Here is an 18,854-nt window from a genome sequence, read left to right on the forward strand (position 1 = left end):
CATTCAAAACAGCATATATCTGATTAATAGCATCTAAATTAATAGCTATCCTAAGAGCCCTCTGACAGTTTTACACCAGCACACTGGCAAAATACTCCTGCTGTGGACCCAGGGTATGTCAGTGAGGTTGTGCTTTGTACTGATACCAGAAACTGCAGTCAGAGAGCAGGAGCAAATCCTACCAGGAACAGAATTATCTACCAGTAGAGCTGCATCTGCATTTAACAGCTCAGGACTCCAGCAACATCGATGCTGGGGAGTGGCCAGACTTTTCATACTGCTGGCTAATCATGTCTGTGAAAGCAGAAATCTACTGTAAACTTCTCCTTGAATACTTAGATTTCTACTGATGTGTTTGGGGATTTTTTTCTCTGATATACTCCAGAAACAAACCCCTGACAATTAAGAATCTTCAAACATTATTCCATAGTAATTACTAACTTCACTATTTATCTGAAGTCTGCAAGAAGATGCAGAGATCTTGGTCCACCCAACCAAGAGCACTCCAGTGCACGGCTTCATGAACAGCTTGCTCATGATGAAATAAAACTTTAACCAACCTTAGCTGGCACTTTGAAGTGAAATCTATTAACTGTCACATCTAACTACGCATTAGTTATGGGGTATGTTTATCTTATAATACAAGAGTTTATCTTATCCTTCACTGGAAAATAAAAATGACAAGAAGTGCACAGTAGAGCTCTGCACTATGTTTGTTCTTAACTTAGACTAAAAGCAAGTTGTGGGACAGCAGCCCTCTCCATTTTCATTCTTTTCCCTACTACATGACCTGTTGTATAAAGGTTTCTAGGTAAAGAAGAGACAGTTTGTGAAACACTCGTAACTACAAGATCACAAGAAAACGTTATGACAACAGGTCATATTAACAATTTACATAGAACACCACTTTTCAAGGATACAACAATACTTAAACATTTAAAAACAGAAACTTCACAGATTATGGTGGAATTTCTGGATATTACACCTACATGACTTCAGCTCTGCCCAACAAAGTCTGCTTAGCATCTTCTTGGCTTCATATTTAGGTCATTAAAAAAAAATCCAACAAAGGGTCACTTCACATTTATTTCTTGTATCATTTTTATTTACTACCATTCTCTCTTTTTCTATTTAAATTAAAGACAGCTCATATAGGTTTTGATATATACTTCTCCTTTTTAGTAACAGAATAATCTTTTAGGATTTGTTTCTGATTTATTGTGTTAATTCAAAGTATATTAAAAATGAGGAATCTATATCAAATGAAGTGCTCATATTAGTCATTTGAATTGGGAAGCAATGTACCTAATGTAAAAATTGTAAAGGTAAAGAAAAAAAAAGTTCCTCACAAGTATAATAGTTCTGGCAATGTGCATTTTCATACGTTATTGACAACAAATAAGGGTTGACAGCTAGTCTGAGTACTTCAGCTCTAAGGCAAATCTAGTCTAAACGGCCACTGAAGTTTGAAGTTGGATTTTTATTATTCTTTTCAATCACTAAAATCTCCTTATAACTGAACCCTGTATCCCACTCCTATGGCCACTTTTCTATTGTGAGTGCCCCAATCCACCGATCCTTAAACCTGGTGACAATCCCTTTTTTCTAACCTTGGAATCACAACCAGATCTAAACCCTTTGCCTGGCATCATTCTAGATTCCCAAATCAGTGTCTGTGATCCACTGTGCATATCTGGCAACTCTAAGTCATTTTCACTATCACCCTTCTGAGCTGGTTTCACATAGGCTACTCAAGGCTTTCCAATTAACTCCTCCAGGACAACATTGCAGGCAAATAGGGAACACAGGTCTAGAAAAGAAAATTCCTACCCACACGTTATTACACCTGAAGTACCTGAGAGCTCCTCAGTCTTCATTTTCCTCCCAGCCCTTGTAAACCTGGACACGGACATCCTTCCCACAGGCTGCAGGGCTCATCCCTCCTGTGGGCCCGGCCAGCCCCTCTGCTGCGCACAGCTCCTGTACACTCAGCCAGCTCCTTGTCCCCTTCGGTCACACTGACCCCAGCTGTCTTCCTTAAACTTCCTCTGCAGAAAATTCACTAGAGATGTTCAAAAGTGAGAACAATTATACTTTCAGCTGGTTCACTTAACCAAGAAATTGGAAACAGGGTGGGCAGCTGGATAAGTACTTGTGTCTATACTTGGACATGTATTACATGAACTACAGATTCAAAATGGACAGATACATCCTACTTCGCTACTGACCTTCTTTCCAGGCATATTCCATCTCTTGGAAAGATGAAAGAACATTACAGAGCCATTTCACAGGGAAAGCCTTCCTGAGGTTACTGGCTAGGGCACCTTCAAGTTCCTGCTGAAGATTTATAAGGAAACCAATGACTGAGATGCTCATCTGCCAACAGCAAGGGCAAAAAATGTAGATGTCAATGTGTAGATGCGGGTCTATCCCCAGTCTATCTGAGGAAGGGCCATTTACCTGCCTTCACGCTGTTGGTGCCACCATGCACAATTTACCACCAATTTTGTGATATATCACACCAGCTAGGCCTCGACACCATCACCAGAGTAAGAAATAAAAGCTGAAAGGGAAACATGGGGTTGAGCAGCACCTGCAAAGCACTGCCAAAACCACCAACAGCACCACACACCTTGGTGTGGGGAGCACACGCTGTGGGGACAAACATGTCCCGGTGCCCTCTGTGTCCCCCAGGCCTCACACACACCTCACATGGCAAAGGAGCCCCTGGGGGTCGGGGCTCGGCCGGGGGGACAGCCCTGAGGGCTTTGGGAAGCCCTGAAGGCTGGGAGCAGCCTTGAGGGGACAGGGTTAACCCTGAGGGGCTGGGGGCAGCCCTAAGGACTTCGGGGAGCCCCGAGGAGCCGGGGCCAGCCCCGAGGATTTCGGGGAGCCCTGAGGGGCCAGGGGAAGCCCTGAGGGACTGCGGGGAGCTCTGAGGGCTCCAGGCAGCCCCGAGGGGTCGCGGGGAGCCCTGAGGTGCTGCTCCGGGGCTTTTGGCGCCAAGCGTGAGGCAGCGCTGCGGCGGCCATGCCCGGTACTGCCCGCCGCCGCCCTGCGGGAGGCTCGGCGGGGCGACGGCGCTCTCTGGCCGGCTTCCCCCGCTGCCCTGCGGCCAGGGCCGTACTGTGCCGTGCCGTGCCGGGCCAGGCTTGGGGACGGGGGATTCCTGCCTAGGGCGGCTGGAGGAGGGAGGGGAGGCCGGGGGAGGGGGCGGCGCGGAGCCTCCTCCCGGCTGCCCTTCCCCGGCCGGTCGGAGAGCGGCACTGTGGCCCCGCGGCGCACGCTCCGCCGGAGCCTCCCCGTCTCCCCCTGCCTCCGCCGCCAGCAGCAGCAGCAGCGAGCAGCTCCCCCTCCCCCGTCCCCGAGCAGGAGCCGCCGCACCGCGGAGCAGGGAGGCGGCGAGGAGCGCAGGGCAGCGGCCGGCGGCGGGGGGGCGGCGGCGGAGCGGCGAGAAGTAGCCGGCGCGGAGCCTGCTCAATGCTGCACCTTCCGGAGCTGCATGAGGTAAAGGCGGCTCCGGGTCCCGCTCCCCTCCTTCCTCCCCCCTCCTCCTCCTCCTCCTCCTCCTTCGCCCCGAGGGGGGGCTGGGGGTGCGCGGGGCCGGGGCCTGGGGGGGGGGGTCTTTGTGGGCCCCGCTGGGGTGAGGGGCGGCGGGGCGCCGAGGGGTGGCGGCGGGGCGGCGAGGAGGGGCCGGGGGGCCGGGGGGGGGCATGAAGTTGCGGGAACAAACGGAAAGTGGCCAGCGGCCTGGCCCCCTCCCCGGGGGGGGGTCCGTGGGGCTCGGGGGGGGCCGCCGGGGGGGTTTTGTTTGCGATCGCCGCCGCCTCCCTGCCTCCCTCCCCGCCTCCCTCCCCCTCCGCCGTTGGTTTCTCTGCCTCCTGATAGTTTTGAGGCCTAACCGCTTAGGCCTCGGCTCCCGGCGGCGGGGGGCCGGCTCCGAAGCACCCCTCCTCGGAGCCGGGGCTGGTCCCCACCCGGTCCCCCCCCTCCGGGGCTCGCAGCGGGCCCCCGTGGCCGGGGCATCCTCGGATGGGGGCCGAAATTTCATTGTAAAAGCGTCGGTTCCGAAGTGAGAGCGTCGGGCTGGAGCAGCCCCGCGATGAAAGGAGGCGCCGGAGGGGAACCGAGGGGCCGGGGCGGCGGGGGGAGGCGGCGGCCCGGCCCCAGCGCTGCCCGGGCCGGCGGGGGGCGACCCCGGGGGGCTCGGCCGGCGCGGCGGGGAGCGGGGCCTTGTGCGAATTGAGGGTTAGAAATGGGAAAAAGAGGGTTAGAAAGTCGTTCCCATTCCGCTGAACTTTTGTTTTCTGACCGATAGAGGCCGGTAGAGGACTGCGCAGAGGGAAAGTTTATAAGCGGCGGCGCCAGGATGGACTTCCCTGCTACCCAGCCGAAACCTGCCGCCGACGGGAAAATCATCTACTACCCTCCCGGGGTGAAGGAGATCACGGACAAGATTACCAACGATGAGGTGGTTAAACGGTTAAAGGTGAGCAATCCTGACCCCTCTGCCCTGCAACTCTCTCTTCTCGAAGGAAACGTTTCCTCACAGGAGAGGACTGCTGGGGGTTTCTTGTCGTGGCTGAAATGTCCGCTCCTTGCCTACAGACCCTCATAGGAATGCTGCTCCCTTGCTTCTCCTTAATGAGGAGGAATCATTTTTTTTTTGTAATTTGTGGCTGTACCTGTCTGTGTATTCACTCAAAGCCGGAGTCGATGCAGCTGATTTGTGCGTGAAATACATCCGCGGTGTTGGAGACAGATCTGAAGTGAAATCCTAAGTAACAATTGTGAGACATATTACCAAAAATACTTGCTGTCAAGCTAGATGTCTGTGGGTTCCAGCAGAGCAAGATGTAGTGGGGTGGGGGAAACAACTCGATCCAGTGTAGGGTGTTCTTGACCAAAAAGTTGGCATTGTTTATAGACAGCAAAGGTGATTTTCTGGAATTTGTAGGTGGAATTTTGAGATGTTTCCTATGTAAAAGTGCCTCAGATTCTGCAACTTGATTCAACTCATGTGTCTTTCCTATTTGGTATAACTAGTGCTTGGCAAAGTTGCTAAATTTTCGTAAACAATAGGGATTGTTATAAAAGCATTTTCTCTGCTTGTTTGACATCATCCTGGGTAGTGTGTGGCTTACCTCTGTTTTTAATTTTTTTAATCTGCTTTTCCATTAGCAACATGAAATATTATGATACAATCATATTATTTCTTAACTCTGTGCTGAAGATGGATCAACACTTAACTTTATTCTCTAATATTGGCACAGCTCATTTGCTAATGCCATGGTCTTTGGTCCAGAAAGTTGTCGTAACCTAGGATTTGGTCCTGTGCCCAGGGTGGAGATGTAGTAATGATTTTCCTGAGATCAGAAATATTCTCTCATCTGATGTTGTGTTTCCCATCACAATTGTAACCCCACAAAGATTGAAAAATAGAAATTGTGGTCTTGGCTAGTCACAGAGTACCCTGAAATATGCCTTAACTATAAAAGTGAAGAGACTGTAAGCTTTGTCTGATGCTCTCAAAGCAGTGAGGTATATGCCAGTTGTTACTTGGAAGATGAGGCATGCTGTCCAATTGCAGTTTTGAAAATTGTCTGTTGAATGCAAGAGTCTAACCTGGTATTTTCAGAACTGCAGTGGAATATTGCCAGTTACAGAAGAAGAACCTAGAGCTTTGTTTGAACAGAGACCTTGAATCAAAGTCTGTGTGGAGTGGGGAGGAGCGCGGTTTTGAGACTAAATGACTATTTTATTTTGTCCCAGTTGGAGAACTTGTAATGGTGGGCCACGCCATCCGAGATAATAGAAATAATAGCATTTCACAGTCATACGTATGCGTTTCACAGAATTCATGTTTGTGCGTTGGATGTAACTTACAGGTTAAGAGAAGATTTTTTTTTCTGTCATTTTTTAATTAAGCGCTGCTAAGGAATTCAGATGACATCAGAACTGTAGACTAACCTTAAATGGGAGCAAGTACTTTGCAAGTGGCCCCACTGTCACTGAAGCAACAGAGAAAGATTTTTCTTCTCCTATTAGTACTGCTTAATCTTAGCTTGAGGATTTTTTTTATCAGATGTTCACTTTACTGAAACATCAAGAGGATTGAAAGTACTAGTGCTATGTTTCAGAACTAAACCAACAAATGCTGTTGTTGCTCTTCATTTTTGCATAGACACGTATAATCCTTGTGTGTGAAATCCACGCTACTTTACATCAGCTTCATTTATAGAAAAAAGGCACGTTGGCACATGGAGTAGTATTATGATGCAGTACTTGAGACAGAAATGCTTGAAAAAGTTTTGTTCAATGTAAAGATAGTTCTTCAGAGCTTCAGATGTGACAATGATAAAAGCCAGCTTTAGCACGATGTACAAATTCAGGCATGTTTTGATCCTTGCAACTATTTTTTTTTCCTTTTCCTCAGCCATATATGACCTAAAGATGCTCTGCGTGTCTTTTTTTAGAATATGCATATGTAACTTGGTGTTTTGATGACCAGTCTTTGGGTCAGTTCGTGCAAATTTTTGTTCTCTAACTTAATAAGTTCATGGTCAACCTAATTGGCTACAAATTTGTGTCAGTATTAGCAACTTTCCTGATATCACATCTGTATTTTTGTGTCCAGACCTCTTCTCGTAATGAAGGGTTTTCTTATTATTGGAACTTGAGACATTCTGGGCACCTGTCCCAGAGTGCCTGAGCAGCAGCTTTTGTGCCAAGGACTTTTTAAAAGAATGTTTTTCTATCCTTTCCCTCCTTCTGCTTGGGGTTGTGGGTAATAAAAATGTAGGCCAGATTCATTTACAGTGTTTTGATACATCTGTATGGTAACATTAGCGCTGTCCCAAAAATGGAAGTATTGAGAACTTGGAAATCAGCATGTACCTTCTGAGCGATGCAGAAAGGAAAAGCCTCTGAATTGCATATGTATGTTGAATGAAACACCAGGAGTACAGGTACTTAATGGTGTCAAAGTGTTTTTTTTTTTTTTTTTGGCGTGTTAGGTTACGCTGATGGGTCAGCGCTTTCCTGGAGTGGGGCAGTATGCTGTGTATAATTTCAGATATTAAAGAAGTGATTTTAACTGTATTGTGCTACAGCTGGGGACAAGTGTCCATTTCATGGTTCCAATTAAGTTTAAGCCAAAATAGGCAGCTGGCAAGTAGCAGTGTTGAAACTTACTGCCACATACTTCTGGTGTAAAATGAGTTTTTTTAGGCTCATGTTCCTCTTTACAATGAATCAGTTTAATAGATAGCAATTGGTTTCAGTGCTGTAAATAAAATGTTTGTCAATTTAGTAAGGTTTGTGGTTAGAAACAGTATCTTTTATTTAACTGAGCAATACAAGTGGAAAACAACAAACAATTCAGTCACCTAAGTCATTCTTTAGGTCTAAAATCAGACCAGCAGTTAAATACAAGCTGAGAACAATTGTTTGTTCTCAGTATTATATTTCTTCCTTTAAGATAGTTGAAGGAAGTTTTAGAAGCTCACCGTCTGTTGTTCTGCAAAGCTTCTTTGCAACCTCAAAAAATGTAACTGTTGAAAATTTTCAAAATTGAATTTATTTTACTGCCTTGTCACACTCCAGACTTGTATATTGTTGCCAGTAAAATGCCAAATTTCAGATACACTTTCTTTGGTCACAAGATAATATTTTGATGTAGTTTATATATATCCATGTCATCGTTGTGAGCAAGACTAAGGTAGTATACTTGATTGTCACATAGATTTAAAATAGCTCTATCAATCCAAAATGCACAGAGTTTCTCAGAGACTGGCTTTCACGGAGCCTTTGTAGGCAAAGCAAGAGCTGCCACTGAAAGATGGAGCTTTCTGCTGCTTGTCTCCTGCCTCTGTTCTCTACCCTCTTTGCAAGCATTTTGTTTTGCCGCATGGTAAAACTGATGGATGAACAGATTTGGGTTAAAACTTAGGAGAAAAAATACTCTGGTAATTTTAGCCTGAATCATTTTCTTGCCTTTTTTTTTTTTTTTTAATTTTGTTTTTTTTTTTTTTTTTTCTCCAAGATCTCACAAATGGTTGTGCTGGCACAGGGGAGAAGGCAACTTCTTTTTTTGTGGCAGTCCTTCCTTAGAGTGTTAAAGAAACTCCAGAGTCAATTTTGAATGTGTGAGTTTGCAAAGACTATGTTTTGAGATACTTGTGCAGAAACTGTACGAAAGTCCCCATATTTATCTTGCATGTTAATTTTTTTCAGTAGAAGAAATAATGCGTGACGATGAGTTCCAGTATAGATTTGTATCAATAACGATGCAGTTTGATAAAGTGTGTGACAGATCTGTAGGAAAAAATGAAAGTATTTATAGTGCAGTGCTTGGTTTTACATATACATATCAGTATAAGCAATGCTAACTCATAAAATATGTAAAAACCACATTTAGTCAGACACCAAGAAAGCACAAACAAAAAGTTTCTGAAACCTTCCAAAAGAGTGGATTCATAGATTTGTTTCAGCGTAGAGATTTTTAACAAAGCTGTAAGGCGGTGTAAAAAAAAAAAAAAAAAAACTTTTGTGAAATTAAGAGTTCTGTAGGTCAGAATTGAATAGGAGCGATGCATTTCTTTGTTGTAGCTGGGGTTAGCATTCTGTTTTCTGTGGTTGTTTTTATTTTTTTTGGGGGGTAATCTTCCTGTGGTGTTGCAGTCAGTCCCATAGTCTTGTTGCTTTTCCCACGGTGACATTCTAGCAAGGTATTTTCTGTGAAAGTTTCTTTTTATTCCACCCCTCCAAATCTCCCCCTGCTGCCCCACCCCAAGGCCTAGCTTGTGATCAGCTGGAGCAGTCAGCACTCCTAGAGTGCCTTGAAGTCTTCCTTATCTTGTCCCATGGCATTTTAAAGCTGTTGGGTTTGAGCCAGAGTGGAAGGAGCACTCCCCATCCTGCCCATTGTCTTCCTGGGTGTTCCTCTGGTTATTAGGAGCTGGCCTGTTGTAGCTGGGCCTGTTGTGTTTGTATCTTTGGGAGATTATCCTCGTATTGCTGGAAACAGTTAATGCTTATAATTTCTTATGCACATATATTTATTAGGCATCTCTTACAGAATTTTAAAATTGAGAAAGGTTGTAATTTTGCTATCTACGTGTTGTGGAGTAGGCTGTGGAGGTGTGTGAGAGGGGAAGATACCACATTGCTCCGTACTTGTCTGATATTTCTGCATATGGCTGTTCTTTGGGGTTGTGTAGTGAAGTCAGAAGGACCTTTGATCTGCTCTCGCTATGCTTATGTAATTATTTTGATGAAAACTTTAAAAATATAATTTAGAGAAGAAAACCTGTTTTACATTGTGTTTGGGGGGGGAATATCCATTTTGTATGTTGGATTATATTTATTCATGTATTAATAAACTGATAAGAGATGGTGGGTATTTGCATGGCTTAGACCTCAGACTTGCATGTACATGTGTGCTTAAATTTAAGAATTACAAGTAGTTTTGTGGAGGTCGTATTGCCAGGTTACAGAAATGATCTACAGATAATTATTCTAACACTTTTAAAACTCCCATTAATTGTATTTAACTGCAGACTGCAGTTTGCAGTGTTCTTGAGCTATTGCTGGCCACAGAAGCCTAAAGCCAAATTTCTAATTTGATTTTGCTCATAGTTTAATCTTTTTAATTAGTTTGACTCTTGTAACAATCAAGTTTTTCATTAACTAGGACAGGCCACTAGTCAGAGAAGAAGAAATCTTGTTCTGATTTTTTTTTTCTAATGGAGTGTTAGCTGTTTGCTTTGTAAATGCCCCAATTTTATCAATCCTTGGAGAAATAGACTGTGTAGGTTCACCCAGATGTTACTTTTTATTTTAAGCTGATTGATGATGAGACCTTTTGTTTTTTTTTAATCTGGTAATTTTCTTTTGTTACAAGTACTTCGGTAATTAATGGTAATTTCACATGCACAATATTACTCTAATGGTGTCGTGGCAACAAAAAGCTAAATAAATTACAAAAGAAGCAGTCCCTGTTTGAGAGGGGAAAAACCACAGTTTGCCGAATGAGACATGCTCACTCATGCTGACAGACCACCGAAATGGAGAGACTAGGTCAGAAGTCCTCATGCCCTTGTTAATTCTGCTTGAAGCCTTGAAGAATTCTTCAGCTTTATTGTTTTGCTTCGTGCTTTTCTGCAAGGTGAGGGCAGGATGGCATAAAAGGTGGGGAAGTGCAGAGCTACTGGGGAGGGAGGCAAGCTGGCTTCATACACCTGACTTGGTGTGTCAAAATGGGACTTCCAGAGTGACTGTGTTGTGTTGCACTTCACCTGTTCAGAACACAGGTTCCTTGGATTTCAGTTACAGTTATTGAGTGCTTTACACTTCTTTGAAGCAGGCCTCTTCATTTCTGCTTAGGAACCTAGATTTTTTTTTTTTTTTTCTCAGAAAAGTTTTATAGGTTGTTTAACAGGCATCATACAGAAACTTTGTAAGGGGTAACAGGATAGCACACAGTAGTCTTTAGGCTCAACTGTTTTGACATGTGGCATACAATATTTCTTTACCGCATTATTTTCCAGTTATGGTCTTCCAGCTTCAATAAATAAGAAAGGTGGCTGCTGGGCAATAAGCTCCTCTCGTAAACAACCTCGATTAACTACAGAGCAAGTCCTTTCTGTGGACTGTAAGAAGCAATGACTTCAAGTTTTGGGGCATTTTTTAATGCCTGTCATCAGTTGGCAAATACCATATCAACATCAGGATTGAGAAGCTCGAGCAGAGGTTTGATAAGCATGGGTTTGCTTACCTTGCCAAAGAGATGAACTGTATTAAAAACATACAAAATGACGTCGTAAATGACAAATTTCTGGTTCCCCACCACCCCCCATGAAAAAAGAACATTAATTGAAATTGAACATAAGAAGTGTTGAAGGTTAGCTATTTCTCAGGCTTGTCCTGGAAGACTGTGGCAGAGCAGAGCTGAACTTAGGCTGTGGTTTGTACAAGAAGCATGCTTTAATCATGTATATCACTCACTTCAGGTGGGTGTGCCTGGCATACGTATTTTTATGGTATAATGTGGGAGACTCCTTGCGTATTCAAATATTTTAAACAAAGTTTGGTCATAAAATCCTTGACATATCGCTGCATTCCTACGAGGGGGTTGTATGCGTAAGTTTGAAACAGCAGTAGTTTCAGCTGTGCTCAAAGTCTCGTAAATGAAGTGTTAATTTTTCTTTCACTTTATAGCACTGGTGTGAGATTATCCCTTGGTTTGCAGACAGCAGTACAGAGCTGATTGATAGGCAGCGAAATGGAATATCATCTGGGGTTACTTGTATTCCTTGTCTGCTTGAATCAATTCATACTATTTTGTCTGCTTAATGCCTGTGTGAGTCGTTTGCTACCAAAAAGAGGAAAAAAAAACAACCCAGATCATTAGTTCACAGGATATATTAGAGACATTTTAGTTCTTAACTTTTGTCTAGATCCCAGTGCACGTTGAACATTCTTCATATATGAAGCTCTTCCAGACTGTAATATCTTCTTAATCACCATTGTTACCTAGAAATCTAAACCACATGCTTATTATTGGTGTCACTCAGAGCAGTGCGCGTTTGCTGACTCTGCAGCTGCAGTAAACTAATGAACTGTATTCCCATTGCTGTGCTGACATCAGAATTTGGCTATTGCAAAGATGTCTTAAGCATGAGGAAGTGCTGCTAAGGGTAAAGAAGGATGGAAGGGGTGCAACATGTGCTCCTGCTCAGAAATGAAGGTTGAAAATTTTGTGCTACCGAGATAGCATTTGGTATCCTAAATATTTTATTAATGTGAGGCAGGTATCTGTACTTATCTGATGGAGATGTCAGAACTGCAGTTCTAGAATCAGTTTTGCAGTCATGGTGGGGGAAAAATCCATGCAAATTTACTGTTAAGAGTGGTCAGCATTTTTGATGTCTTAGTTATTCTTGAGTGAGTGACCATTTCTTTCTAATTGTTAAAAATGTTACCCATCCTAATGATATTCTGTTGTCTTCCATCAACGCAGTCTGTTACCTTTGCTGAAACACTATTTGGTGTGGTCATCAGCAATTTTAGGCCTTACATTTTGTTGTTAGAGTTGCATTTTTATTATCTTGTCATAAAAATTAACAGCTATCTCCAGGAAATTTGTCAAAAATTATCAAACTAATGAAGCAGTAAATAAATTTTGTACTGGCAAAACACATTCATAAGCATTAAATTGTTGTGTGCCTTTTCTATTTAAAAATTCCCTTTTTTATTGATACATAGAAGGAGAAACATTTAAGGACAATGCTTTAAAAGGAATCTACAGAAATCAAATATTTCTGGAGTCTTTTGAAGACCATTGAAATGAGCCAACTTCAAACTTTACTTACTGTGAAATTTTTATTAGTGTAGTTTTAAGTGATTGAGAACTAAGTCTCTCACAGGTTGAAAAAGATGAAAGTAAATAGTTGAATTTAGGAAGTGTTTAATATAAAGAAGATCATTTTGAACATTGTGATTATCTGATTATTCCAGAAGTTTGGAATAAATTGCTTAAAAAACAAAACAAAAGCACAACCCCTGCCACTGACTTTGTGTTGCCTTTTTAATGGAAGGGAAATGCTGTTGGATTTTTCCCCTTAAGAGTTTTATTCTGCCTTCAGGTAGATAGTGGTCAAAGCAGGGTAAGTCCCGTTACATATATTTTTGTTCTAACCATTGTCATCTTCTGTTCCTGCTTGAAAAATAGAGGCAAGCACTTAATTATCCAAAATGCGTAATACTTCTTCATAATACATTCATTATTGAAGCTTAAAGAAACCATAGTTATAATTTAGTAGGGAATGTGTTTAAAGTTAAATTTTGAGGAACATGAAAATTGTTCTCTTCTTGTGATTTAAAAGAATGAAACCCAATACTCAGTCCTTTAAATAACTGTGGGCTTTTGTCCTATCCCGTTAGAAAGGATGTAACTTTTTTTAAAAAAATATTTGTTTACGTGAAGAACCAAAGAGGAATCATTCAGAAATTATGCCCTTTGTTCTCACAGTGACGCAGCGTATTGTAGTTGAAGGGAAAGGAAGTTTTAGTTCTTAAACTGTTCCAGTAATAAGAATGAGATAAAGTAGACTTTACTTACTTCTGATGGCAGAAACAGAATTCAGCGTTCTGGGAAGAGGTGGAAGAGGTAGGTACAGTTCATTTATTTATTTATTTATTTATTTTCTTTGACAGGTGGTTCTTTCTCAGCATTGAATTGCTGCAGAGTTAACATTCATTTGCTTAAAAAGCAAAAGGAAAAGCAAGATAATTTTAAAGATCTTTGCTGAAACTACATTTATTTAAATACCTTATTCAGTCATCTTTTGTAAATGTAGATGATATGTGTCACTATTTCTGGAAAACTTCTCCATCTCTTCTCCAAAGCTCCCACTTCTGCTATCGACAGGAAAATTCTAGTGGCAAGAAAAAAAGAACTATTTTTGCTTGTGTGAAGTCAGTAAATGAGGGTCTAGGAGTTGCATTTGTGAGCTGTTAGTGACATTTTTTCTTAGAAAGCATGTATAGAATATGAAAGTAGGCATAACTCTGTAGCCTAAGGGAAACTGGGAAATCTGGAAATAAGCTTTCAGTTTTGTTCCAGTTGGAACTGGTAGTCCAGACTGCTGGTAAGTCATTAGAATTTTGCTTTAGGAAATAGGAGGTTTCACCAAGTATGTCTTTGTAGAATTCATACACATGGTATACGTTCTGCTATAACTGAAAGAAGTCAGTTGAAATCTTAATATTTAGAGTTTTGTAAAAATCTCTGAACTGGGAGTAAAAACCAATTTAAAATCTGTTTCTAAACAGTACCTGGGGGAAGTGGGTGCAGCATGTAGCTTTTTCACAGTTACTCTTTCATTCCCAGTCTTTGTTTCCCTGTAAAGATTAAAACACCTTCAGTCAGATTACAAAGAATGGGTGCCCTTGAATTTTGTTTCATTTTGACATCTTTACCTATTGATCTGAGTTTTGATTCTTCACTGAAGCATTCTGGTCTGCTTTGGAGCTGTTTCACAGATGAAAACTATATTCATGTTCTCCAGGAGTTCTCCCCTACAGCTCCTCTAGCAGTGAAGCTAATGTGGGAGACTTCTTCAAAGACTCTTACACTGGTTCTCCTCCTGAGAAACTGTGCATGGAACTGCACCCTAATGCACACTGTCTTTGAATTCTTCTGAGTCATTCCTACTGGGGTCCATGTGTGGGCTGCGATGAGTATGAAAGTTCCCACATACTAAGTGATTTAACGCCAATCAGCACTATCGTTAAAAGGCTGCGTCGTGCCATATCCACATAAAATTGATTTTATATTTGGCTGATCACCTCAAAATTTTATAAATGAAAAAAATACTAATTGGTAATATTTCTAGAGGGTTTATTATTTTCCTACTGGTTTTCAAGATCTTTGTCAATCTTCTGCTCAAAATAAGCAAACGAAAAAATAACAACAAAACCAATTGGGGGCAAAAATAATTTCAGCAGACAGGTAGAAAGGCAGGTAGGTAAATAATGACAGGTTAGTTCTGCAGAGAGTTGTGAGTCAGTTTGGTAATCTAAGGTAACCTGCATAGTGGGTATTTTAACATAGCCAAAAGCAAGTCAGTTTATCTAAAAATAAAAAATGCAAGCCCTCTTTACAGAGTGCCAAAGATGTATGTGGAGACTTGTCGTCCTGACAGTGTTGTACCTGACTATTTTGAGTGCTCTAAGGTGACACCACTACTGAAGGAAGCAGTTTTTCACCCTTGCTGCTGCTGCCACTGATGTTCAGGGAATACCGATTCCAAGTCATTTACCTTTGAGTCAGCTGCTCTCCCAAAGTTGTAGAAACAAGTCAAGCTTGTGACGAGTAAGAGGAGACAAGTGCAAAATAGAGGTATGTAGTGACTGGAGGAGGGGGTGGGGAGCAGGGAAATAATCATATTGTAAAGTATGGAGTTGTTCCACCAGTAGCTGGAGGATTACCCTTAATCAAAGCCTGCTGTGCCTCACTGTGCTGGAATGTGTGGAAGTGCAACACCAAAACCAGCGCTTTGAGCCAGAGAAGTAGTCCTACTTGCTCCTGGGCCAACCTTTTCCAACCTGCCAGCCCATGTGTGTCTGTGGCCTGCAGGATACTGGTTCATGGAACTGAGCCTATCCAAAACTGTGCTTTTTATTCCAGGTTAGTTTTCATCTGGATCAACGTGACTTGTGGTACCCCCTCCTTGTGCTGGCAGAATCTGTGTGACAGTTGCGGGCTGGTAGAACGGTTACTTCAGTGATGGCTTAATTTGGAACCCTGTTCGTTGGGTTAGACCTTATTAGATCAACTTAAATATACATTAAACTGCACCCTAGGATTGGACTGAAGCAGTTCCACCCTCCCCTGTGGGGAGACCTTTGTCTTGTACTGACAATAGCACTTTTACGGCCACGTAGTGAGCTGGTTCAGGAAGCAGATCTTTCTGAGAAGTAACCTGGCCAAAAACATGGTGTTTCAGTAGTGCCACTCATCCATCACGTGAGTGCTGGCCGAGTGGAGGGATAGCACTGACAGATTCAGATTGACTCGCACTGCTGTGAAATTGCCCCCTAAGAAAATGTACAGCAACTGCCTCCCCTCCCAGTTTGTTGAGACAAAATGAAGTATGTCTCTTGTTTCAGAGAGCTGCAAATTTAAGTATAGTGAGTGATGCACTACCTTTCCCTCTCTGGAAAAGAAAGCATGACATAGAGAATAATGTTGTTTGGTTAGAAACAATTTAAATTGCTGCTGTGCTTATATACAAATGTGTGAATCCTGCTGGTGCCAGTAACTTTGAACTAAAGTGGATGTCGTGGAATCCACAATGATTTTTTGGACTGCTGTAATAGATAATATCATTCATGCTAATACACAATTGCTTTCAAAATAAATAGATTTTATATGGGAATTTGGAATTGGTTGGGTCATATTTAGTGAGGGGTACTTACACTTCTCCTTTCTCTAGAAGGGCTTTAGGAGTGCTTTTTTTCCATTATAGTCCTTCTCATTTATACAAATGAAAGAAAAATTTGAGGCTTCAGTGTTTTTCAGGCCATCCTAAGCCCAAGTGGTTCACACTTCCGTACTACTATTATGATCAGAAGATGTGGTCTTTGATGTTTAGGCTGGTCTTTTCCTGTTCTGCAGTCCCAACTGCTGAGTCCTGCGCTGTGACTTGAACTAGAGTAGGCGGTACAGGCCCGTGCTTGCAAACAGATTTCTCTTCATGCCAGCTCTCATTCTTTTTTCCCCCTCCTAACGCCTGGAATTGATTGGTCTTTAAACAAAGACTTGCACTAACTTACACATCATACTGAGAAATAAATCTTACTTGTAAATAATCATACTTTGGAGGAAAAAAAAAAAAAAAAGTACTACCCTGGAGATAAGCACCGTAAATAGCTTGTTCTTTTCCCCCAAGCATGAGCTGATAGAGTACAAGTAGTAAATCTTTTTTGTGTCAACCCAAAGCCAGCATTAGTAACACTCTGCTGGGCTCATAGCAGAGATAGACCACGAGTTTACTGTTGCACTGTACTGTACAGCTGTTCCACAAGTATTCATAGAAAGTGAAAACACTTTTAAAAATGCTAGTCATTTAACTTGTATTTCTTACGCTCTTTAGGGTCTGAAAAATATGCGGACTACTCTATTAAGGTATGCTTGATTGGGTAAAAATCAGTTTGATTACTGAAAAGTGTTCAAGCATAATTTTGTTTATTTTTTGAAGAGACGCTGTTTGCAAAGAGCTTGCACTCCTGTAGCATTGTATGCATGGAAATTCTGTATCTGCCTCACTTTAGCCCATCTTTGAACTCAATTTTACCTGTTTTTCCATTAGTAATTTGTATATGGAAACTTCTATGAAAATAGCAGCATGAAAATGTTGCCAGAAACTGTTGGATGAAGTTGTATGGATAATTTTGATTATACAAATCCTCACTTTAAAATAATTAGATTTCATCTCATGTTATTGAGTGGGTTTGTGGCCTGTTCTTTTTAGTTGTTTCATTTCATATTATTATTAAAGCAAATCTTTATTTGTAATCTTCAATCCAGAAAGCTGCACAATAATGCATAAGGAACGAGTGCCTGGATCTGCCTTGCATATATTCACCAGTTGGTAGTCTGTTGGGATTCCTGGGGTTCTGTCTGTTTTGTTCATAAAGAAATTCTGGAGACCTCGAGTGAGTCTTGGTTCAAAATCTGTAACTAAATTCCATGTCTGATGGTATATGAAGAAGCTATGAGTCACTGATACTATTCGTGACCAAGGGATCAAATGTTCAGTGGCTTGGCCAACACACAGCGACTTGGGTATGTTGGTTCTAGATGTTAATCCTGTTGCAAAGGCAAGCTAGGTGAGATTCAATACCAATTTTAACACTGTAAACTGACTTTGCACTGTCTTAATTCGAACCAGAATGCATGCAAAATGGTCTTAGTGAAAATGAAGGGCAAAGTTGTTCTGATTTCCTTGAGCTTCTCTGGGATGGCCAACGAGGAGGTACTGCTTTCTTACCCAAGATGAGCGATAACTAGGCAGAAATACACAACACTTCAGCTGAAAGAAAATATTTCAAATCTCAATACATGACTCACAAGAACCAACTGTTTTCTGAAGTCTTCCTTTTGACATGTAAAAGCAGCTCCTAAGCAAATTCAAACCAGATGCTGCAGACTCGTACAGATGGCCCACAACCTGGTCTGTGTGCTACCACCCGACTTCACCACTACAACGTAACCTTGCGTGTGAGCAATCAAAGCTCTGGCAAAAGACAAAAAAAGTTAAAGCTGAGCAAGGCAGTGGGTTCAGGTAGGCAGTAGGACGTAGCTTTCTGCATCCTTTTGTGTCCTTTGCTGGATGTTTCCCTGTACTACTTGTTTCTTTTCTGTCCTTAATACAGGGCAGCACTTAGCACTAGTGAGGAAGGTGCCAGGAGTCCTATAGGGGAGTAACACCTCCTGGCCTCTCTACTTGGCAGGGAGTTTGAGCTCTCTCCTCGGTTTGGTTATTAGGTCTGCTCTTAACATCTGGCCTCGAGTTCTGTGATTAATCTCATCATGAATATAGCAGTATTTGGGGAATAGCTAATAGAAATAATGAAACGTTTTCCTCAATGTGACTTACTTGGGCCACAACTTCGTGTCTCCTCCCATAAAATTAATCATCGAACATTAGGTCTCAGTCCTTTTCTTGAAGGCGCTAAAAGGCTTCTTTCTGCTCAATGCCCAAGTTTTAGGCACTGAAGATTATAGTTGATAGCTTTTGTTCCCTGATCATAAATCTCAGCCATCAGCATATTTAGGCTTTGAAATTAACTCCTGCAGCTATTAGAGACTGTTGCAAAACTCAGCGATCTGTAGGCCAAGGTGCACTTCTAAATCCTTCCTGTCATGCTATGCAGATGCATTGCAGAATGTTCTGACATCAAGTTAAGAATAACAGACCAGAATAAAACAATCCACTGCTGCATTTTTCTGGGTAGGGTGGGAAGGTGGGAAAACAAACAGCAAGGTGCATCCCACAGTTTTTGTTTAAATCATTGCAGGATGCTACTGACCTGCATGCTATGATCGTGAGGGTGATTAAAAAATAAATCTGCAGCAATGACAAAACATACCTATAGAATACAAATGAAAGTGCTGAGTTTCATTGTGTTTTGGCTTTTGAAGAGTAGCTACAGCAATGGGACTTCAAGTACTCTGTATGCAAGGCGTGAGAAGTATATGTGGGATTCAGGCCCTGCAGGGATTACTATACAAGACAGAACGGTTTTAGTTATGAAAAGATAAATTCTGGGCTTTAAAAATGTCT

At 42.1% G+C, this 18,854-nt stretch overlaps 1 protein-coding gene across 3 annotated transcripts in view; it reads left to right on the forward strand.

The window, feature by feature from the left end:
- Positions 1 to 3,264: 3,264 nt before the first annotated feature.
- PDS5A (PDS5 cohesin associated factor A) overlaps positions 3,265 to 18,854 on the forward strand; it is a 78,429-nt gene continuing 62,839 nt past the window's right edge. The window contains exons 1-2 of one of the 3 annotated variants that reach the window (XM_035326244.1): positions 3,265 to 3,507; positions 4,319 to 4,489. In XM_035326244.1, coding sequence (XP_035182135.1) covers positions 3,481 to 3,507; positions 4,319 to 4,489 — 198 coding nt within the window. In that variant the 5' untranslated portion in view covers positions 3,265 to 3,480. Of the gene's footprint in view, positions 3,508 to 3,921; positions 4,073 to 4,318; positions 4,490 to 18,854 lie in introns of those variants that run through there. The other 2 variants (XM_035326242.1, XM_035326243.1) reach the window with 2 other exon arrangements.

This window comes from Oxyura jamaicensis, chromosome 4, assembly GCF_011077185.1.
Source record: "Oxyura jamaicensis isolate SHBP4307 breed ruddy duck chromosome 4, BPBGC_Ojam_1.0, whole genome shotgun sequence".
Classification (NCBI taxonomy): Eukaryota; Metazoa; Chordata; class Aves; order Anseriformes; family Anatidae; genus Oxyura; species Oxyura jamaicensis.